We start from the raw sequence: 24,272 nt of genomic DNA, 5'->3' as shown, positions 1-24,272 counted from the left end.
GATTTTTCGGAGCCCATGACAGCACCCGTATATTCCCTCCCTTCACTGGTGTTGTGCACTCCTGTAGATTTGATTTCTTTTTGTGCACCCTTGTGGGAAATTGATGAAAAGTAATGTACTTAATGTGATTATGTTTTGTTATAACTAACCTTGGCGGTACTCTCATGCTCTGTTAACTAAACTGAGGCGGAAAGAGAGGGCCGCCCTTTTTAACCTGTAGGTTTCCTGACCTTGATGGGCGGATCCTCTCTCTCACGTGGTGCTGTCATGGGCTCCAAAAAATCCCGTTACCGGTAAGTAACTAAGGCTTTTCTCTCACAGTATGTTGCATAATAAATATGTAATCTCTTGTATGCTATTACTGTCTTGTTAGTGAGTTTACCCAACTGAATGGTAGGATGGAAATTCTTCTACTTGAATTTAAGATTTACTATTTCTTTCCGTAATCCTATTCTGAATAATTTCTTGTCTTGTTTGAACCAGAAATTATTGTAATTTATATTTAGTAATAATCTAGTAATATTTGCACTTCATGTCTGTGTATATATTGTTTTTCAGCTCACTTGTGGCATTGTCTCTTATTCTTGCCATGTTGCTTTTTAAACCTGCCCCTATTTATATCTTGGATGAAGTTGATGCTGCCTTGGACCTTTCTCACACCCAAAACATTGGTCAGATGCTGCGTACTCACTTTCGACATTCACAGGTATGTGGAACTGCAGCACTTGCATTTATACATTGTTACAATCCTTTTGTGGTCTCTGGTTCCAGGTGAAACAAGACGCTTGACCACATATAAAACTCAAAACAGATTTAATATGGCAAATTATTGCATGGCTTTTTTTTTTGCATCTCACAAGACTGTTTTAAAGTGTCTATTAAAAAAAAAAAAGTTAAATATGGAAATTGCCTCTTCAGAGAGTAGTAGGTAGAAGTAGCTTTCCTAAAAGTCAATATTGATAAGCTTTGCCACACGACTTGGTGTCTGTCTGGTTTGGCTTTTATCTTCATTCCATATGCATGTTTCTGGGTGTTTGCCCTTCATCATTGCAAAGCAAGAGGCATGATTTGGCTGTATGAGAGGTCTCTGACAAGGATCTAAGGGGTAACTTTTTTTTTTTTTTTTTTTTTAAATGCTAGACAATAGATCTTCCCCTATGTACTCTTACCATCCTGTCTGCCTATCATGAGACGGAATTCTCTTCAGTGTCTGTTTCTATTGTAATAAGATATGAAGGCACAACATTAGGAAGAACTTGGTTTATTGTGGGAATTGGACCCTGGTTCTCCCATCCATACCGAGAATTGAGATATAACATCCCCTTCCATATGCTCTGAAATCTGTCTGCTGAACAGGAAAACTGGTGACAAGAGAATAAACCATTTTGAGTTTCCATGCTGGGAAAAACTCTAGGGTAATCCTTCGTTCTCAGGATTGTGGGGTGCAGAAGTCAGAACACTAATAAAAAAATATAAAACACTTAGTCTCGTTAGCGTACAGTACAGACCAAAAGTTTGGACACACCTCATTTAAAGATTTTTCTGTATTTTCATGACTATGAAAAATTGTACATTCACACTGAAGGCATCAAAACTATGAATTACCGCATGTGGAATTATATACTTAACAAAAAAGTGTGAAACAACTGAAAATATGTCTTATATTCTAGGTTCTTCAAAGTAGCCACCTTTTGCTTTGATGACTGCTTTGCACACTCTTAGCATTCTCTTGATGAGCTTCAAGAGGTAGTCACCAGAAATGGTCTTCTAACAATCTTGAAGGAGTTCCCAGAGATGCTTAGCACTTGTTGGCACTTTTGCCTTCACTCTGCTGTCCAGCTCACCCCAAACCATCTTGATTGGGTTCAGGTCTGGTGACTGTGGAGGCTAGGTTATCTGGCGTAGCACCCCATCACTCTCCTTCTTGGTCAAATAGCCCTTACACAGCCTGGAGGTGTGTTTGGGGTCATTGTCCTATTGAAAAATAAATGATGGTCCAACTAAACGCAAACCGGATGGATAGCATGCCGCTGCAAGATGCTGTGGTAGCCATGCTGCTTCAGTATGCCTTCAGTTTTGAATAAATCCCCAACAGTGTCACCAGCAAAGCACCCCCACACCATCACACCACCACCTCCTCCATGCTTCATGGTGGGAACCAGGCATGTAGAGTCCATCCGTTCACCTTTTCTGCGTCACACAGACACGGTGGTTGGAACCAAAGATCTCAAATTTGGACTCATCAGACCAAAGCACAGATTTCCAATGTCCATTCCTTGTGTTCTTTAGCCCAAACAAGTCTCTTCTGCTTGTTGCATGTCCTTAGCAGTGGTTTCCTAGCAGCTGTTTTACCATGAAGGCCTGCTGCACAAAGTCTCCTCTTAACAGTTGTAGAGATGTGTCTGCTGTTAGAACTCTGTGTGGCATTGACCTGGTCTCTAATCTGAGCTGCTGTTAACCTGCGATTTCTGAGGCTGGTGACTCTGATAAACTTATCCTCAGAAGCAGAGGTGACTCTTGGTCTTCCTTTCCTGGGGCTGTCCTCATGTGAGCTAGTTTCTTTGTAGCGCTTGATGGTTTTTGCAACTGCACTTGGGGACACTTTCAAAGTTTTCCCAATTTTTCGCACTGACTGACCTTCATTTCTTAAAGTAATGATGGCCACTCCTTTTTCTTTACTTAGCTGCTTTTTTTCTTGCCATAATACAAATTCTAACAGTCTATTCAGTAGGACTATCAGCTGTGTATCCACCTGACTTCTGCACAACACAACTGATGGTCCCAACCCCATTTATAAGGCAAGAAATCCCACTTATTAAACCTGACAGGGCACACAGGTGAAGTGAAAACCATTTCCGGTGACTACCTCTTGAAGCTCATCAAGAGAATGCCAAGAGTGTGCAAAGCAGTCATCAAAGCAAAAGGTGGCTACTTTGAAGAGCCTAGAATATAAGACATATTTTCAGTTGTTTCACACTTTTTTGTTAAGTATATAATTTCACATGTGTTAATTCATAGTTTTGATGCCTTCAGTGTGAATGTACAATTTTCATAGTCATGAAAATATAGAAAAATCTTTAAATGAGAAGGTGTGTCCAAACTTTTGGTCTGTACCGTATGACATCACTTTGAGAGCAGGAAAACACCATTTCTTTTATATGTCTAACACAAATTGGATCCTTCTCTTAAAGTTCATCATTGTGTCGCTGAAAGATGGAATGTTTAACAACGCCAATGTCCTCTTCAAAACCAAATTTGTGGATGGAGTGTCTACAGTTGCTCGATTTGCACAGAATCAAACGGGAAAAGCTCCCAAGAACAAGAAGGCAAGAACATGAAGGCAAGAACAAATCTAGAGTAAAAAGAAAAGATGCATAAATGATTTAACAAAGAATTTAGTGTACTATACAATATGAGCTGTTGGCTCTAAATCATCTGTACTTTGTAAACCATAACATTTGTTTTGTCCTTGTCTTTCATAGAATTATGCAGATGAACTCATTGTAAAAATTATCTTATGTGGTTGAAAATTGTTTAACCTATCACGAGCCTTATAAAAACTTATAAAGTCTAAATGGATTCAATTCACTTTTCATGCTGAATATCATGCCTCTTTCAGAGATCGATGTTTTTCACGTACGCAAAAAATGATATGTCATCAGTGTTTTGTCAGTGATTTTCACGTATGATAATAAATTTATTAAAAAGCTTCTCATATCCTCTGCAATCTTTATCATGTACAGCACATGGATTGCACCCTAATGTCATACGTGTTGAACAATATAGTGTATCGATGCTTTTCATCCATGCTGCCTTTAAAAAATGGACATGTCTCCTTGATTTTTGCACGCATACACATGTGAATAGTACGATGGACTATGAGTAGTGTTCTATGCGTGAAAACATGGATAGAACACGTACATGCAACACTGACATCTGAATGAGGCCTCAAGTAGTGCAGTCAATACCTCTGACGATAACCTTCAGATTTCATAAGTTTTTTTTTTTTATTGTATGAATAAACTATTTGTAATGAAATGTTGTTACCTTGCTCTTCCAAATGAAACTTGTGCGTAATGGGTAGGTAAGTAAGCTCATGTATAGACCATTTAAATTTTGGCAATTAGATGCAATTAATATGTGCTAGTCCCATTCTATACAGTAATCAAACAGGTAGTTGGCACACCCAGTGAAATACTTAGCTTGAGAAGGGTGTTAGTTCCTCTGGAGCCAACGCTGAGTTCCTGTAGACCTATAGTAGACAGTAGGGAAGGAACTGCACACCTTATGGCACTTGGAGATGCTTCAAATTGAATTTGTCAGTAGTTCATATCCATTGCTTACACGGCTGTAATTACTGTATTATGTTAACGTTTCAGGTGAAGACACTTCATCAGATATATAGGCTATGTACAATCCACATAGGTCAAAGGGGCCCAGGCTGCGGCATGGGATTCCCACAAAGTGGCCTGTATAAAGGCCTGCAGTGTGAGTAATGTAATACTGTACTTACCCTGGTGTAACCAATGGATATGAAATGCTGACAAATCCTATATTCAAAAGTCAGATTTATTGCAGATGTTTCTGCAACTACCTTAATTCTAATGGAATTTGTGGAAATCCTTGCCCATATTGCAGAATCACACTCACATGTATGAGAGTAGGAATTAAACTTGGACCTTGTATTTCCAGGAGTCCATCATGATAGCACACCAGGAGGTAGTCCTTCTCATCCTCTAGGGAAGGAAACACCCAAGAGGTTAAAAGCTCCCACCCTCAGTGTTTTACCAATCACCACACCAGGGTGGATGCACCTTAAAGGGGTTGTCCACTACTAGGACAACCCCTTCTTAATCTAAATGTTTGGCCCTGATTAAAGTAAAAAAGCTTATACTCTTCTCCCATAACACCTAAACTTGGAAAAAATTCCAAAAACCTCTAGCAGATATAAGATAACATTCTTTATTGACAAATATTGATTAAAAAATTCATTATCAAATAATCACAAGGTTTTGAGATTATTTAAATGAGGGAAAGGATGAAACAAACAAGCAGGCACGCATGGACAGATATAATTATAATTTTTTAGTAAGCTTTAGTTCTTGTGGGTAAGTATGCCTACATAGGAGGAAAAAATGAGATAATAACAATGATAACTCCCATATAGGCTGGTAACAAATGGCCATATCAATAAAGTTATGGGTCAAGACATCATAGTGATAAAAGACCCAGAAATTGAATTAAATAATCTGGCTCACAAGAAAGTAGTGAAAAAATGCTTGCATCAGTAAAAGCGCCAACCAAGACCATTAAACTTACCCATCAGGGATGTTTAATGATTGGGGACCCATCATTGTATGATTGGGGACCCACTGCATAGTTTTGTCTATGATAACCAAATGGGGAGATATGATGTATTTATCTCTAGCCAATATGTATTATTTCTGTTTTTGGAATAGTTTCTTGTACTCTTCTCCCATGTTGGCGCCGTTCCAGTAGTGTCGGCACTCGCGGCCCTGGGGCCCCCGTGTTGTGGTTATGACACGTGAACTCAGCGCTGGCATCACTGTCCCTGCCTTCCGTCAAATTTAAACATGAAGCGCAAGTCCGGGCTGCAGCTGATCTGACTTCCTCTTCATGTTCAATTTGTCCGAAAGCAGGGACAGTGACACCAGCGCTGATTGGGTGCCAGGTTTACGTGTCAAAACAACCGCACGGGAGCCTAGGGACCTCGAGTGCCGATACCACTGGAACGGCGCCTGTCACAGGAGGGGAGTATAGTCTTTTAGTTTAAAGGGGGGGCCAAGCGTGGGGTATGAGAGTTGTTCAAGTAGTGGACAACTTCTTTAATTTTATTGAATTTTATTGAATTCTCACGTGAAGTCAACAATTAAGTACAAGGAAATCAGGGGAGGGAATGTAAGGGTGCTGTCGTGATGGACTCCTGGAAATACAATTACCGGTAGGACTAATTCCTACTTTCCAGAACGTCCCTCATGACAGCACACTAGGAGAAATACCAAATAAATGGATTTTAGGGTGGGACCACTGCCTGAAGGACTTTTCTTCCATAGGTCAACTGTTGACCAGATAATATGTTCAACTTGTAGTGTTTACAGACTGTATTTAGGCTAGACCGGATTGCGGCTCTGCAAATCTGGTCCACTGCGGCTCCTGCCCTTTCAGTCCAAGAAGCGGAGATTGCTTGCTTATGTTGAATGCGCCTTAACACCCTCTGACAGGCTTCTCCTTTCTGATTTGTATGCCAAGGAAATGGTGGATGTGATCCATCTGGCTAATCTTGCTTTCGAGGTCTTCTTGCCTTTGTTCTTCCCTGCGAACTGAACGAAGAGGTTTGACTCTTACCTCCAACCTTCTTGTTTTTTGGATGCTGGTAAAAGGAGGGTAGAATAATCTCCTGGATCAAGCTTACACTGGACACCACCTTCTGAAGAAATGTTGGGTCAAGTTTAAATATTATGCGGTCTTCTAATATACAAAGATAAGGATTTCTCACTGATAAGGCTTGGATTTCGCCAACTTTTCCCTGACGTAACTGCTACCAAGAAACTCATCTTCATGGAAAGCAACTTGATATTCATGTCCTCCTGAGATTCAAAGAGAGACTTGCATAATGCATTCAGTACCAAGTTTAGATCCCACGGGGGCACTGATTTCCTAGCTGTGGGTCTTAGTCTGCTGATTGCTTTAGAGAATCTAGCGACCCAGGGATGGTTCAACAGCGGATAGTCAAAGACGCATAGAGTTGAGATCTGGACTCTTCGTGTGCTTGGTCTTAAACCCTTTTCGAATCCCAGCTGTAGAAATTACAGGATTTTAGGAATGTTTGGGTGGGAGGAATCAATGAGATTTTAGAATAAGTAGCAGAAGTAACCGGTTTCCTATTCTTGCATCATCTTGACCACTCACTCCGACAGACCCTGGGACATTACGATCTGCTTCTCAGAATCCAAGCTGTCGGGTGCAATAGGTGTATATTTTGATGTAGGAGGGGACCTTGACCGAGAAGGTCGTCCCTTTCTGGAAGGGGATGTGGATCTTCTAGCGCCAGATGATCGAATAGAGGAAACAGCTCCTTTTTGGGCAGAAGGGGGCGATCAGTATTACTGTAGCCTGATCGTCCTGTATTTTCCTCAGGACCCTAGGAATTAATGGAAAAGGTGGAAAGGTATATAGTAGATTTCTGTCCTATCTTTGGGACAATGCGTCCACCCCCTCCAAGTTGTTTTCTTGATTCAGGGAGCAGAAACTAGCCACCTTTCGCGGTTTTTCCCTTGCGAACAGGTCTACTCGTGGGACACCCCAACGTTGGGTCAGCTGTTGAAACACATCCATCTTTAATTTCCATCCTGAAGACCTTACGGTTTCCCTGCTGAGGAAATCTACCACTGAAAGATCTGCAAGGCTAGAGCCTGCAGAATGACCTTTTGGGCCCCCTGATGACAAACAAAGGAGACTGCTGTGATGTCCGTTTTAAGATTTTTACATGTCGACCTCTGAGATGATTCTAGCACCTGGTGCGTCTCCCATACTGCTCGTAATTTTCTGTAGCTGGATGATCTTGCATGGACGTTTGGTGACCATGTCCCCTGAAGGTATTGACCTTCCACTTCAGCACCCCAATCTTGCTGACTTGCGTCAGTAGTAACCCAGATGCATGGGGAAAAGATCCAAGATATCCCTTTTTGGAGCTTTCTTAGAAACGTCCACCATGTTAGTGATGTCTTCACTCTTGTAGATATGACCAAATCTGAACTCATCATCTTTCCTCCAGCTCTCATATCTTCCCCAACTGATCTATCTACCACAATAAATTACATCACTCTTTCCCCTGTACCAGAAATCTGCTGCCTCGGCGTAACCCTCGACTCTGCTCTGTCCTTCAAACCACACATCCAAGCCCTCGCAACCTCCTGTCGCCTACAGCTCAAACATATTTCCAGAATCCGTCCTTTCCTCAACCCTCAATCTACTAAACTGCTTGTGCATGCCCTCATCATCTTCTGCGTCGACTACTGCAACATCCTCCTCTGTGGGCCTACCTGCTAACACACTCGCATATCTCCAGTCTGTCCTTTAAAGAAGTTGTATACTACTTTATATTATCCCCCCTGGGCCCCTAAGACTTTTTGTAAATATTTGTCACAAGTGAGGCGTGAGTCAGTGCTGGGGTCCCTGCTGCCGGCACTTGTCGTGACATCAGAGGATGTCAGAGTCAGCTGCAGCCAGGGGTCATGTGATGCCTGTGAGCGGCCAGTGATGGTGCCGCTCACAGGCATTATCTGCAACATAAGGTATTTACAAAAAGTCTTAGGGGCCCCGGGGGGAAACATTGGGGGGGGGGGGGGGGTAATATGAAGTAGTGTACAACCCCTTTAACTCTGCTGCCCGACTAGTTCATCTCTCTCCTCGCTACTCTGCTACCCCCCTTTGCAAATCTCTTCACTGGCTCCCAATTGCCCAGCGTATCCAGTTCAAACTACTAACACTGACCTACAAAGCCATCTATAACCTTTTTAAGAGGGGAACAGAGAAGGATGTTTTATGAGGATCGGAGGTTGCGTGCAGGTAAGTACCAGGAGACTAGGCCACAGATGTATGGAGGAGACAGGTTGTGGATGGCCTTGTATGCCAAGGTTAGGGTCTTGAACTTGAATCTCTGGGCAATGGGGAGTCAGTGCAGGGATTGATAGTGGGGGGGGGGGACAGGTGCATTGGTCGAGCAGCAGAGTTTAGGATAGATTGCAGGGGTGCGAGAGTGTTGGAAGGGAGGCCACAGAGCAGGAGGTTGCAGTAGTCGAGGCAAGAGATGATGAGGGCGTGCAGTAGTGTTTTTGCAGATTCATGGTTGAGGCATGTGCGGATCTGGGAAATATTTTTGAGTTGAAGTTGGCAGGAAGTGGAAAGGGCTTTGCTATGTGGTTTGAAGGATAGATCAGAGTCCAGGGTTACCCCGAGGCAGCGAGCTTGCGGGACTGGGGAGAGTGGACAGCCATTGACTTTGATAGATAGGTCAGATGGGGGGGGGGGGGGGTTGAGATGGTAGAAAGATGATGAATTCAGTTTTATCCATATTAAGTTTTAGGAATATAGCAGAGAAGAAAGATGAAATAGCAGACAGACATTGTGGGATTCTGGTTAGTAAGGAGGTGATATCAGGTCCAGAGAGGTAGATCTGTGTGTCATCAGCATAGAGGTGATACTGAAAGCCGTGAGACTCTGAGCTGTCCCAGGCCGAAGGTGTACATAGAGAAGAGCAGGGGCCCTAGAACTGAGCCTTGGGCTACACCGACAGATGGGGGTGGGGGGGGGGTGGGCGGGGGGTGGGCGGGCGAGACAAGGAGGTGGAGTGTGATTGGGAGACATTGAGTGTCCTGTCTGTTAGGTATGGATAGGGCCAAGTCTGTGATGCTGAGATATGAGTCTTAGTAAGAAGGAATTGTCCACTGTGTCGAAGGCAGATGACAGGTCCAGAAGGAGAAGGACAGAGTAGTGTCGCTTGGATTTGGCCAATATTCTCATTGTGTACCTGATTAACACCCGCTTTTTCCCAAGGAAGGATTGAACCTTGTTTCTGACCTCTTCTAGTTTGTAGGGGGCAGAAAGGATGTTCTGAGATGGGAGTCTATGAGGATCCCCAGAAACTCCTTCCACATACCTGGCTCTAAATTGGATTTTTCCCAATTGATGAACCACCCCAGATTTTTTAAAGTGAGCATAGTTTCTGAGAGATGACAGTTGAGTTGATGAACAGAGTCTGCCACCAGGAGAAGATCGTCCAGTTATGGGATGATAATTATCCCTATCTTCCTCAAAAAAGCCACGACCTTATTAATTTTGTAAATATCCAAGGGGCCGAGGATACGCCGAACGGAAGGCACTGAAATTGGAAGTGCTGGATTATCCCCTAATCTAGTAAAAACCGCTGACAAGCAGGATGGATGGCCACATGTTAATATGCATCTTTTAGATCTAAGGTGCACATTACCAATCCTTCCCTATTAACGGGATAGTTACTTATAGTCTCCATTCTGAGCTTTCTGTACCTGACCCCACTGGTTTAGGGGCTTTAGATTTATAATGGTGTAATACTTTCCTGAGAGTTTCTTTATTATTATAATTATTATTTCTTACTATAGCGACATTTATTCCATGGCGCTTTTACATGTGAAAAGGGGTGTACATAATAAAAACAAGTACAATAATCTTAGACAGTCGAAGTCACTGACTGGTACAGGAGGAGAGAGGACCCTGCCCGTGAGGGCTCACAATCTACAAGGGATGGGTGAGAATACAGTAGGTGGGGGCAGAGATTATAGAAAAGAGACTGGAATAGTGTCCCTGGTAAACTTCCAAGTGAGGTACTGGAATAATCGCTCCGGATGATATTAGATTCCTGACATCCCCTGAGAGTCTTTGTAGAAAGGTTAGAGATTGGGCAACGGTTAGGTGAAATTTTTCTGGAGGGGGCTGAGTAAATTCTATCCTGTAGCCTTCCCCCTACAACTTGCAGAATCCACTGATTCTGTGTGATCGCTTACCATCCTTCCAGAAAGAACCAAAGCTTTCCCCCAACTCTACTGGCTTCAAGGTGTCTCTGTTGGACCTGAACTGAATGGGGCATTTCTACCTTTACCTCCCTTGGGGTAACTCAATCTTCCTGTTTTACCTTTCCCTTTGAATTCTTGTCCCTGGGACCTACAAAAGAAAGGATAGCTCCTAGGCCTTTCTTCTAAGAACCCGTTTTGCTGTCGGAAGCCCTCTCTAGTATCTCATCCAACACACGTCCGAAAACACTTGTAACCCTGAAAACAGGATGGAGCGTAGCTTGCTTTTGAATGACTATCTCCCGATCAAGTAATTAACCAGATGGCCTACCTAGCTGAGTTAGAAAGGACGTTGCTTCTGGCTGCAAACTTTACTGATTCCGCCAAAGCATCTGCCATAAAACCCATAGTCATTTTTAGCACGGGAAGGGACTCTAGTACTATCTCCCTGGGAGTATTGGACTTCAACTGAGCCGTTAATTCGTCAATCCACAAACACATGGACCTAGCTACAGAGGTGGTGGCTATTTTGGCCCTAATGATAGCGGCTGAGGCTTCCCAAGCCCTTCTTTGTAACCCTTCTGCCTTCCTGTCCATTGCATCACGAAGACAGGAAGATTCTTCAAAGGGGATTGTAGTCTTTTTTTTTGCCACTCTGTCAATTGGGATGTCTATTATTGGGATTTCTTCCCAAACTTTAACCTCCTCTGGATCAAAGGGGAGACTGGCTTTGAAATCTCTGGGGATGACTAGCCTCTTTTCTGCATCTTCCCACTCTTCCATAATCATGGCTTTGATATGTTTGTTGACTGGGAAAACTCTGAGTTCTCAGTCCTCCACACATCTCATCTTGTATTGAGTGAGCCACCTGCGTCGCCTCAATTTTCATGGTGCTCTGTACCGCACGTAATAGATCAGTGTCCTCAGATGATAAATAATACTTCTTCCTCTCTTCTGAGGGGGTCTTGGGTGTATCCTCATCACCCTCCAGACCCTGGTCAGAATAATAGGAACACTCTTCCGACGATCCCTCCATTTCCCATTTAGCCCTTTTGTGACGGGATCTGACCTGAATCGCATGAGAGGGAACAAGGCTGGAGACCGTGCTTTGTACTTCCTCTTATGTACCTCTGGTAGTTTGGCTTTACAGGTCACACATCTTCTGGTTTTCTTCCTGGAGGAAAATCCAGACCCTATAGGGGCTCCTCTGTCCTAAATTCAAACAAGATAGGAAATTAAGGCTTAAACGATCCTGCGCTTTCTCAAGAAAGTCCAGTAACATTGTAAAGACTTACAATGCCCAGGGATTGTTTGGACAGTGTCTGTGAACACGTAGGATTAACATCCATGGTTAGACTGTGCACAATAGAATCCCATCCACAATAGGCTTTTATAGTCCTACCTTCTCTTCTGGTAGATCCTTCTGTGCCTCTGCCTTGAAACCAGAAGTGAATCCCACCCTGGAACGCACACGCGCCGGCAGAGCGTCCTGTATCCCTCTGCAATCCGGAAGTGTGTTCCACCCTGTAATGCTGGTCGCGCTTGTCAACCGGATGTGTGCCTGGTGGAAGTTCCAGTGCGTGGCCGAAAACCCTCCACAGAGGGAAGCGGCGAAAGCCAGAAGCCATTTCCAGCTCTACTGACCCGGCTGAGGGACCCCTATCCAGCGAGGTTTAAGCCACTAGCCTCTTCACAGGGGGAAGGGAATAGATGGATCCCCCTGAGCTCGCCAGGTAATCCTTGCGCTGATGCGCTTCCTCTCGTCTCTGTCCTGATAGGGACAGGAAAAACACTGAGGGTGAAGTGAAGTGGAGGGGAGGGGGGCTTTTAACCTCATGTGTTTCCTGTCCCTAAAGGATGAGAAGGACTACCTCTTGGTGTGCTGTCATGAGGGACATCCTGGAAATATGTATTTTCAGTCTCAGAAGCTTTAGCAGCAAATCTACCAAGCATCACAATTGTTTAAAAGTGATCTCGCCTTCAGTGCTTTTTTAGAAGATGGTTTGCGCTTTCTTGGAAGCTGCATATCTATTTTGTCAGAATGTCAAGAATACTCTTCAATACATAAAAGAGGTAAATCACAGAATCAAGATCTTGTTATGCCCCTATTTCTGTTTGTAATGTAGCACAGAACCACATTCTTAATTCTGCAGACATCACAGCTGAATTCTTCCGTTGTTCCTTGCAGGATCTGAGCTTCCTGATTTCTCACATGATTTGTATTCTGTACAATGTAGTTAACATCAGGCATATTTTGATGTACAAAAAGCACCTGCTTGTTTCTTCTGGGTGCCTGTGCAGAAGAAACAAGAGGCCAATGCCCATAGAAGGGTGGAAAAGTAACGTGGAATATCACAATTGCAGGCGCGGGAAAACCCCTAGACGTCACAGGGCCCTGTGACGCTGATGGGAGTCGACAGGCATGCAAATGAAGCCCGGAGGCTGGGTTTCCTTCCAGGCACCGCACACCCCAGTGCCTGGAAGAACACAGGATTAAAAGATGATTTCTAAAGAACAAGACTGTAGATATGAGGCATACAGGTATGACTATTTTAAGTATTCTAGAACCTGTATGCCCATATTAATAGTTTAGGTACGTCCAAGGGGGTAAAAAATCCCCGTTTAAAGAAAGGAACTCAAGGATTGTTATTTAAAGGGGTTGTCTACTTCTAGGACTATTATTATTATTATTTTTAAAGAGAACCTGTCACTTGAGTCATGCTGCCCAAACCAGAGGCAGCAGCTGTGCTGCACTAGTTGATTGACAGGTCTCTTCTATGTATGTACATAGGAGAGACCTGTCACTCCCCTGGAGCAGGGTCATAAGAAGCTGGAGTGTTTCTGAGAAAAATATACTTGGCTGCAGCCAGACTCTGCTCATGCTGCCCAAACTATGGCTAGCATGAAACAGTGACAGGTTCCCTTTAAATGCATGTATGTTGGCTTAAAAATACATTTTGCAATGTGGTTAGGTTAAAAATGTTGCATTGTTTTTCACTTTTACAGGCTCTGTTTCTTTGCACCTTCAACTTTGATGTGGTCTGTCATAAGTCAGTTGAGAGGAGCTCCTAAATAGAAAGAATCTCTCCCATTGGAATAACAAAATGATCTCACTGATGGATCCTCAGTTAACCCATTCTGTAAACAGTGCAACATATAGTCTACACAAGGCAAAGGTTGCAAAATGTTTAATAAGACCCAGTTCAAAAAAAAATATTTTTTCTTACAAAAATATGTGCATTTCTGTAGGAAAAAGAAAATTGTCCCCAAAAGCGGGGCTCGCCTTTAACTGGGAGTACTAATTCAGACAGGACCAGTGGGCCATTGGTAGATCGGCCAAATGCCAGATATTGAAGTATAACTGCTCTTCTAGAACACTGAATACATTTGATATTAAAGGGAATATGTTAGTAGGTTTTTGCTATGTAATCCGAGAGCAGCACAGCATAGGGGCTGAGGCCCTGATTCCAGTGATATGTCACTAACTAGGCTGTTTGCTGTGGGTTCAATAAAATTTGTGTTTTATCAGCAGGAGATTATAACTACTGGACTAGCTGTCACATGCCTCCTGCTCTGTATAAACCCGCCTCCACCCGCTTTCTCTCAATGCAGAGTATACACAGAAAGCTGCCAGTCAGTGGTGTGGGCTGGATTGTACACAGATCAGCTTTCTGATCTCTGCTAGATTTGCAGTAGAGATAGTTTACTGAGTGCAACTGTTTTGATAAAAATCATTAAGTGGTTCATCGTTGGAATCAGGACTTATGCCCTTACATCATGTTGCTCTCAGATTGGGTAGCAAAAAACTGGTGAAAGATTCTCTTTAAAGGGAATTTATTAAGGCCAGCCTACACTAATATTAATCTAAAGTACTTATTTTTTAACCTCTTACCGCTGAAGCCTGTTTTGAGTTTCCTGACAGCTCCATTTTACAAATGTGTTACTTTGATAATAACTTTGGAATGCTTCTTTCAATCTTCGATACACCACTGATCACCTGTCCCCCTAAACTGCTGCCATAACAGTATCCCCGCAAATGTTGGAGGCTACTGAAGGGGTAACCAAGCAGGCATCCGAAAATGTGATAGTGGTTGAGTATAATTTTCCGACGGGTGGTGGTTGGGTATAATTCCCCCATATCCACCCTATCTTCCATGGGTATCGGTTAGGGTCTTTTCCCTGGGGAAGTCTTTCCTATTTGTTCCCCTTTAGGGTCTCTCCCCTGGCAGGTCGCCATCCTCTTATTTCACCTGGGCCATCTTTCCACCACTTTTCCCCCCTTTTTTTGCAACACTTTTGGCTATTTTTTTTCCCCACGTTCTTGCAGCTGTCCTGCAGCTATTTCCCGATCTCTGTTGCCTTTTGCACCTTTTCTCTGGGGTCTTCTACGACCCTAGGCTTCCCCTTGGTCCCCTCCCTCTGTCGCTGAACAACGTGGCTTTTTTCCAGCCACCCATAACTGCCACTATACCGGGGTTCCTCGTGACAGGGAAGCACACACACGTCCTAGCTTTATATGTAGCTAGGCCACAACTTTCTTTCCTTGCCTTTTCTGAGCCCAGAGCTGTGCCTGCAGGTACCTTTTTCCATGTTTTCTTCACCTGCAATGGCCCCCTTTTTGTACTCCCCACTGAATGCAGGGACCCGAAGGCAGAGTGCCACGGAAGCTACATCTAGATGTAAGATCCAGTGTTTTCTCTGCCGACAGTGCTATTTGAAGTACAGATCCTTCACCTTTCCTGCTACCTGTAGGTGACCACATGGGCCCATTCTTTTTTTTTTTTTTTCTTCCAGGCAACTGTCCTCTCCCTGGGTAGTTGCACCCCTCTCCCCCCACAATGCTGGTTTGTTTGTGCTGTGGCAAACATTTACCATGCTGTCATTCGGGCTGCCTCTAATGCGTGAACCTCTCGCCTATCCAGGCCCCCTTAAGTCCCCCTCAGGGTCTACATTTCCCCTGAACGGGTCAGGTCTTTAATAAGGCCTCTCTTAAGCTGTGGTTAGTTCCCTAGAGCACTTGACAGCCAAGCCCACTCTTGAGTGTTTGCTCACGCAATTGGCATCCAGTGTCATAGAGTCTTTTGCTCCTCCCCAGAGACTCTACCACATAAGACGTAGATCCTTGTCGGCCTTCCCAGACGACTAGCTGGGACAGAACCACAGAAGATGCCTTGGTTTTCTCCCCTGCCTAGCCCAATCTCCCTGGGGACACATCAGACTCAAAATTCAAACATGATTCTGAGTTGGCCTTGACCATGCAGGACCTCATTCGGGCATTGAGTGAAACTACATGTCAAGGACGAGTCTGTCACCACTTTTCAGGAAGCAGTGTCCCTCCGGTGGCCCTACAAGCAATAGGTCGTTATTAGAGATGAGCGAACGTGCTCGGTGATACACCTATATCACTCGAGTATCTGGGTGCTTGGTACTTGGCAAGCATTAGCTCGATTTCAAACTATTTAGAATCCCCACCCCATATTTTTGGCACCTGTTACGCAGCCAATAAGCATGCGGGGATTGCCTGCGAGTCACTGTAATGCAGTAGCCATCTTGTTACTTACCGTACTCATTACTGTGATTGGCCGTATGACATCATCAGGGGTTATAAAAGGACAGGCGCCGCAAGGCTCGCCACACTGACGCCATTGCACAGCTCTGTGACAGTTCTTATTGGAGGGAGAGAGTGCTTATCCAGGCATGTGTGTGCACACTTTATTTGACTATATTGTCATCAATAGAGTATTACTTGTTTTGTGGTACATTTTGGTGTAATATAATACTCCAAAAAAGCGCTGAAAATTTTTTCTGAATTCAATTATTCATCCATAAACTATTACATGCTTTGTGGTAAATTTCGGGGTTATATAACATTCCAAAAAGTGTTCAAAATTCTTTCTGGATTCAATTAGTCATCCATACTGTGTAAGGTGCTTAGTGGGCGACAAAGAATCACGCGAGACTCCCGAGGGAGTGACTGGAAGAATATCGGAGCCAGAGGAAGCTGGCGCGACAGCACAGGTGGTGGAAGCCTGTGGTCTGGAATAGGCCCTTTTCCCGGAACCACCAAAAGCCGAACCCAGGCCGCAGTCTTCACCTCTGGGGTTCTTACGGACTGCAGATGGGAGAGCCAGGATCCAGGAACTGGTGGGTGGACTGCAGGGTCTAGACTGGTCGAAAAAGACAAGGAAGCGAGCCAGGACCAGGGTTGGAGAAATGGTAGCGGGCCCGATAGTCGCAAGGTACCGACTGATGGCATCCCGGGGGGAGGTTGTTACGTACGACCGGCAGCGGAGAAGGGGGTCCATCGAAGGGTTTGAAACCTGTCATCACATCTTGTTCAACCAGTTGGTAGTAGAGACGGAACACTTGCCTCAAAGGCTGCAAGAGCTGACATGCTTTCTGTTACATTTTCGTGGTATACAACACTCCAAATAAGCGTTTAAAAATATTTCTGGATTCAATTAGTCTTCCATAGAGTATTACGTGTTTTGTGGTATATTTCAGTGTTGTATAACACTCCCAAAAAGCATTGAAACATTTTTCTGGATTCAATTAGCCACCCATAGAGTATTACATGCTTTCTGTTGCATTTCGGTGGTATATAACACTCCAAAAAAGCATTGAAAAATATTTCTGGATTGAATTTGTCATCCATATGCTTTTACGTACTTTGTGTCACATTACAGTGGTATTAAACTCAAAAAACCTCTTTGACTGCTGCAGGTGACTTTTTTTTTCTTTCTTAAAAATAAACTTGGTTTCAAGAGGCCTAGCAAATAGAAAATGTGTAAGGCGTGTCGTAAGGGATAGGGAAGTGGAAGTGCTGATGATAGTGCATGCAAACGCCAAGGGCCTGGGGCAGATGCGACTTCGCCTGTTGCTAGAGTATAAGAAACACGTCTATCCACGACACATAGGTTCCTGTCCCACTTTGCAGGGAAGCACGGTACACCACTTCTGAAGCCAGAGCGGTGCAAACAGTTGGTCGGTTGGATAGCAGATAATGCTTCCAGCATGCTTGGCAGCAGTACCCAGTCTTTCACACGGTCCAGTCTCACCAGCCTACAGTCTGGATCACTTAATCCTCACTCTGATCCTCCTTCCTCCCACCATGTTGTGTCACAGGAGATTAGTGATCTCACACTAAAACACACCGAGGAGCTCTTTATAACATCATTTCTTGATTGTGGCCTCTCAACCTGCATACTCTAAGAGGGACAGGAGGACATGCAGTGCTGCAGCAGCTCATGCTAGTGCCAACTCACCGACTGGTATGCGACGTGACCACGCGCTGAAACTCCACACTGCATATGCTGGCAAGGCTTTGTGAGCAGCATAGACCAGTTGTGGAATACCAGCTCCAACATGCCCGTTGGTATTCTGTTCAGCCTGCGCACATAACTGAAGAGTGGGCATGGATGTCTGACATTTGTGTGGTTCTCCAAGACTTTGAGGACTCCACAAAGATGGTGAGCGTTGATGACACTATAGTCAGCGCAACGATCCCGCCTCTGTGCCTACTTAAACAGTCGCTGCTGACAATTAAACATGAAGCCTTGCATGCGGACCAGGTGGTGACGGAGGAAGACATGAGACAGGGAGATACTACCCAGCCTCATCTCATCTGCTCAATGCAGATTGGGTAACAATGAGGAGGTGGAGGCTGAGGAGGAGGAACAGGAGCTGGCTTAATCTTCAATATTTGATTGAGGCCTGCCATTTGTTGTCTTCAAAGATCTATGGATGACCCTACTTATAATTTTTTCCTAGATTTGCACTTTCTGAGTGTAGGAGTACCACAACTACATTTAATTTTTTTATGAGGTCTTCAAGGGTATATGGATGACCCTGCGTGTAATAATTGTCAGGCTTTAAACTTAGTGCATAGACTTTATGAGTCTAGTAGTACCACTACATGACAATTTCAACAGAATGTGTATGAGGCCCTCCTTTGTGTCTAATGCAGGGTGTATCTGAGTTCCTAATTTTTGGCACTTCTTGTTTCCTTCATAAATTACACTGGAATTTCCAATTTTTTAATACATTCACTTTTGGTTTACTTTAATTATTATTTTTTTAATCCTTTTAAATTTTGCCTTATATGCAAGTCATTATACAGGAAAAAATGTTTCTTAGCATTTTTTGTCCTGTAAACTCCAAGTTCTCTTCGATTTTGAATGTTTTATTGTCAGTCCTTAAAGTGGCATAAAAGTGTGACACCATTGTTCTCAGCACCGATCTGTGAGTCAGAGAAGCTGCCAAGAGTCTTCCCAATGCTGTTCTTCCATTCAGCACTTTTTCCATCCATTTCAATATTTTTACTGCCCCCAAACCTCCTTGTAGGGTCTGCCGGAAAGATGTTCAGATTTCCCATTGACTCCCATTATACTCGTTACTCGAAACGAGCATCCGAGCAATAGAAATTGCTCGGTTCGAGAAACGAGCATCCAAGCATTTTAGTGCTCGCTCATCTCTAGTCGTTATGCCAACCTGTTCATAGTTCACCAAACGAATGGCTTGGTCAGACCCATTCTGCACTTTAACATGCTCACCAAATTCATATAGTTGCATCACTGGAACTAGGACAATTCCACTCTTCAGGAACCATACACGACACCTGTCTCCACATACCCATTGCTTAGTTTCCTTACTTCGCTGCTGCTTTTTTTTTCCAATTTTTCGTACTCGCTTCCAATTGACAGCAGCCTACATAGTCTTCATCAAGGTACTTATTTTCCTTTTGGTGCTACTCCGTGCCGGAGTGGTTACAATCAGCTCCTATCTAGACGATCTGTTGGTGAAGGCTCCGTCAAGGTAGGAGAATCTGTTCAGTCTCCAAATCTCCTTAGATTCCTTGGAGCTTGTTAGAACCCTCCTGTTTGCTTTTCCATCTTGTGTTTTGCGGTCACGTGACCACCTGCCTTTATATTCCAGCTCCGCCCTCCTGGCTGTGCTGGACTTCAGTGTTTGACTGTTTCTCTAACCAGGTGCTTCTGTGCCTTTCTCTGTCAGTTCGTTTGGTCCCAGTCCTTAGTTCTTTTAGGGACCCCTCCCCTTATGCTATAGGTCTTCATTCAGACTAGCCGAGGACTAAGGCGGGTCTGTTCGCTAGGAACAGGCAGCCCTCTACATCGTAGGGATTCAGCTTAGTCTTACTGTAGGGACAGCTTCCCCCTATCTTTCCTTAGTACTTGTTGCAGATCATAACAGTAAGTCCAGCCCAAAAAAAAACTAAAAGGAAAGAAATTTGGGGATCAGTATGGTTTCGTCCAGGATTTGGCTCAGCGCCTGCAGGGATTGTCTCTGGAGGTAGCCAAGTTCCAGCAACACGTGAGTAGCTGTTCTAAAGCGCATTTTGTGGAACCCAAGGTAGGACTGCCTGATGTTTTTTATGGTAAACAGCAAGATTTTTTTTCCTTTAAAAATGCTTGTTTGTTATATTTTCGTTTGAGACCAAGGTCCTCTGGGAATGAATCACAGCGCATTGGTTTTATGTCTCTTTTGCGCAACGAACCACAGGGATGGGGCTATTATATGATGATCCTGACCGAGTCTCATCTGCTGAGGCAGAACTCAGGCGTTTGAATCAGGGGTCAGGTGATGTTGAAAATTATTGCACACACTTCAGAAGATGGGCCTCGGAAGTTTGATGGAATGATCCTGCTCTGAAATGTCTATTTCTTGCTGGTCTGAGTGAAAGGGTTAAGGATTTTCTAATTGCATTCCCTGCACCTGGACTCTGCAGGATGCCATGCAATTAGCTGTTTGTGTGAATAGGAGATTGAGATTTAGACAGAATGAGGTAAAGACTCCTGTAATGCCAGGTCCTAGTCCCCAGAAAATCTGCTCTGACGGCGGAGAACCGATGGAGGTTGGGGCGAAGTCACTCCCCTCTCAGGAAAGAGACCGGAGGTTCGCTGAGGGATTGTGTCTTTATTGTGGTAAAGTGACCATTTGATTAAGTATTGTGAGCTTCGTTTAAGTAAAGAAAAAAAAAAGGTCAGGTACGCCCGTATAGCTTGTTTACGCTAGGCAGGAGTATTTCTTTCTGGGAGTGCTACTTTGCAGGAAAATTTGATTGAATTTCAGGTATTTGTGGATTGTGGATCAACACTTAGGCTATGTGCCCACGATGCAGAAATGCTTAGGATTTTTTCCTGAGCGTTTCTGCATCTCCCTGGCAGAAAAAAACGCATGCGGGATTGTACATGCGTTTTCCTGCCAGGGACATGCGGAAATGAAGCGTTATTCACTGGTATTTCCGCATGCGGATTGACAAGCGCTTTCCAAGCGATTAGCATCACTTGGAAAGTGCTTGTGACAACTAGGTCACACTATATAAATCCATGCAAACGGCATGGATTTATATAGTGTGACCCGAGAGAGTGGTTAAAAATAAATGTATGCTTACCCTCCGATGGTCCCCGGTGTACTTCTCCCTTGCCGGCAGCGGTGTCTTTGTATTGAAAGACCTGCCGACGTCAGCGTCGCGTGATCCGTCACATGACTCTGACGTCAGCGCAGGTCCTTCAATCCACTGCGAAGTGCCGGGAAGCAAAGAGGAGCGGGTCGCCAGAAGGTAAGTATACATCTATTTTTTATTTTATTCTTTTTTTTACAGATTTTTTAATGGTACCTGTGTGTGGATGAGACTCTCCTCTCCTCTACACCCGGGTACCATCTGCACATTAGAACGCGCCAATTACGCAAGTACAGATGCAGTCTTGCGGAATTGGCGCGTTCTAATGCAAGTCAATGGCGGCGAAAACACAGCGCTTCCGCAAAATAATTGGTAGTGCTGCGTTTTTTTCCGCAATGATAATCCGCAGCATGTGCACAGCACATGCAGATTATCATTGGGGAACATTGCTGCCCTTCTACCATGCGTTTTGAATGCATTTCCGCAGCTGCAGAAACACATTAAAAACGCATCGTGGGCACACAGCCTTAATGTGATTGATAAAGGGTTTTTGGAAAAACTTAAATTGAAATCCAAACCTTTGTCATCACCTATTTCTGTGATTGCAATTGATAACACTCCCTTGAAATGCATTGCTCACAAGGTTGCTGCATTTCCCCTCACTATCCGTGAAGTTCACCAAGAAATTTTGGACTTGGTTGTATTAGATAATTTACCCTCTCCGTTCGTTTTAGGTTTGCCTTGGTTAAAACTGCACAATCCTTTGCTGGACTGGTCTACTAATGTGATTAAGTCTTGGAGTCCGAAGTGCTATGATAAATGTTGTAATGGTCGCATTGCGGCTGTGGAAAAAGGGGAATTACCTGTACCTATTCAAGATTTTTGGAGGGTTTTTTCAGAGGAGGAGTCGCAAGTTTTACCTCCTCATAGGGATTATGATTGCGCCATTGAGTTTGTTCCTGGAGCTACTCTTCCCAAGAGTCGCTTATTTAATCTGACTATCCCTGAAAGAAAGGCCTTGGAGGAGTACATACAGACTAGCCTGGCTGCTGGTCACATTAGACCTTCTAAGTCTCCTGTGGCAGTTGGATTTTTCTTTGTTAAAAAAAAGGACGGGGCTTTACGTCCATGTCTGGATTTTCGTGAAATTAATAAGATTACCGTACGCAATTCCTACCCATTGCCGTTAATTCCTGACTTGTTTAACCAGTTGGTGGGGGCCAAGTGGTTCTCTAAAATTGATCTCCTGGGGGCATACAATTTGTTACGAGTGAAGGAGGGTGATGAATGGAAAACTGCTTTTAACACTCCGGTAGGTCATTTTGAGAATCTGGTGATGCCTTTTGGTCTTACCAATGCACCTGCATTTTTTTTCAGAACCTTATTAATGACATCCTGAGACCTTTGATTGGTAAGAATGTGGTTGTGTATTTGGATGACATTTTGATTTATTCACCAGATCTGGAGTCCCATTGGCAGAGTGTACATGAAGTTTTGCAGTTATTGAGTGATAATTCACTCTTTGCTAAGCTGGACAAAATGTGAGTTCGCTGTGAAGAAAATTAGTTTTCTGGGCTATATTGTCTCCAGCGAGGGCTTTGAGATGGACCCGGTGAAGGTTCAGGCTGTGCAGGAATGGCCTAGACCTATTGGTTTGAAATCTATACAGAGATTTTTGGGTTTTGCCAATTATTACAGGAAATTCATTAAGAATTTTTCTGTAATTGTTAAGCCTCTGACCGATCTCACCAGGAAAGGTGCGAATACGGTCCAGTGGACTACTGAGGCCATTGAAGCATTTGAGTATCTTAAAGAGAGGTTCAGTTCTGCCCCTATGCTTATGCAGCCTGATGAGACCAAGCCTTTTTTGGTCGAGGTCGATGCTTCATCGGTGGGGGTCGGAGCAGTTTTGTCTCAGGAGAACAAGGATGGAGTACATCCTTGTGCCTTCTTTTCGAAAAAATGTTCGGAAACCAAACTGAATTATGATATTGGAAATCAGGAGTTACTGGCTATTAAATTCGCGTTTGAACATTGGTGTCATTTTTTGGAAGGCGCTAGATTTCCTATTCGGGTGTTCACAGATCATAAGAATTTGATCTATCTGGATGCTGCCAAGCGCTTGAATGCCCGTCAAGCTAGGTGGGCACTTTTTTTTTCTCGGTTTCATTTTTCTGTTACCTATATCCCTGGTACTAAGAATGTTAAAGCCGATGCTTTATCTCGCAGCTTCTCTCCTACGGTTGGTGCCGAGGAGGAGGAGAGCATTTTACAGAAAGGAGTTGTGGTGGCGGCATTGGACTCCGTTTTGGAGAATGCGATTCTGAAAGCTCAAGATGATGCTCCATCTAACACTCCCTATGGGAGGTTGTTCGTGCCTAGAGCCTTTAGGAGAGATTTGTTTGTGTAGTGTCATGAGTCTCGGTTGGCAGGTCATCCAGGAATTTCGGAGCCTAAGAGACTTATCAGTCGCAGTTTTTGGTGGCCTGGATGGCAGAAGGAAGTCATCAAGTGGGTGCATCAATGTACTGTGTGTGCTAGGTCAAAGGCTTCACATAGTCCTGCTGCGGGGTTGCTTTGCCCTCTGGAGCTTCCTAGTGCACCTTGGACGCATCTCACAATGGATTTTATTACTGATCTTCCTGTGTCCGAGGGTTTTACTGTCATCTGGGTGGTGGTGGACCGTTTTAGTAAGATGTGTCATTTGGTTCCATTCATTAAGTTGCCCTGCGCCAAGACACTCGCTAAGGCATTTGTTAAGGAGATTGTCAAGCTTCATGGCGTTCCCACGGATATTGTTTCTGATAAAGGACCTCAGTTTGTGGCTCGCTTTAGGCGTGCTTTTTGTGACAGGTTGGGAGTCCATTTGTCATTTTCGTCATAGTCACATCCTGTCCATTACCTTGTGATCCTCCTTGAGATGGTTCTACTCCTTCATTGGAGTCCAGCTGTGTTTAATTAAACTGATAGGACTTGATTTGGAAAGGTATACACCTGTCTATATAAGACCTCACAGCTCACAATGCATGTCAGACCAAATGAGAATCATGCTCATCAGGAGAATCAGCTCAAATGAACTGCCCAAGGAGCTCAGACACAGAATTGTGGCAAGGCACAGATCTAGCCAAGGTTACAAAAGAATTTCTGTAGTCTTCAATTTTCCTAAGAGCACAGTGGCCTCCAATATCCTTAAATGGGAGTGAAAAATGTAAAGGGGTCTGAATACTTTCCGTACCCACGGTATATACATGGATGGGGGGAGCATATATACATGGATTGAGGGG

The 24,272-nt window shown here is 44.0% G+C and overlaps 1 protein-coding gene across 3 annotated transcripts in view; it reads left to right on the top strand.

The window, feature by feature from the left end:
- LOC141205336 (structural maintenance of chromosomes protein 2) overlaps positions 1–24,272 on the top strand; it is a 127,239-nt gene that overhangs the window by 82,160 nt on the left and 20,807 nt on the right. For all 3 annotated transcript variants that reach the window (XM_073664095.1, XM_073664135.1, XM_073664087.1), the window contains 2 exons: positions 559–706; positions 3,192–3,340. In XM_073664095.1, the coding sequence (XP_073520196.1) occupies positions 559–706; positions 3,192–3,338 (295 nt within the window). In that variant the 3' untranslated portion in view covers positions 3,339–3,340. The remainder of the gene's footprint in view (positions 1–558; positions 707–3,191; positions 3,341–24,272) is intronic.

This window comes from Phyllobates terribilis, unplaced genomic scaffold (assembly GCF_046119375.1).
Source record: "Phyllobates terribilis strain yellow unplaced genomic scaffold, ASM4611937v1 Scaffold_1__5_contigs__length_1240528914, whole genome shotgun sequence".
NCBI lineage: Eukaryota > Metazoa > Chordata > Amphibia > Anura > Dendrobatidae > Phyllobates > Phyllobates terribilis.
The sequence above is the reverse complement of the archived record's forward strand: the minus strand, read 5'-3'. Positions and strand labels throughout refer to the sequence as shown.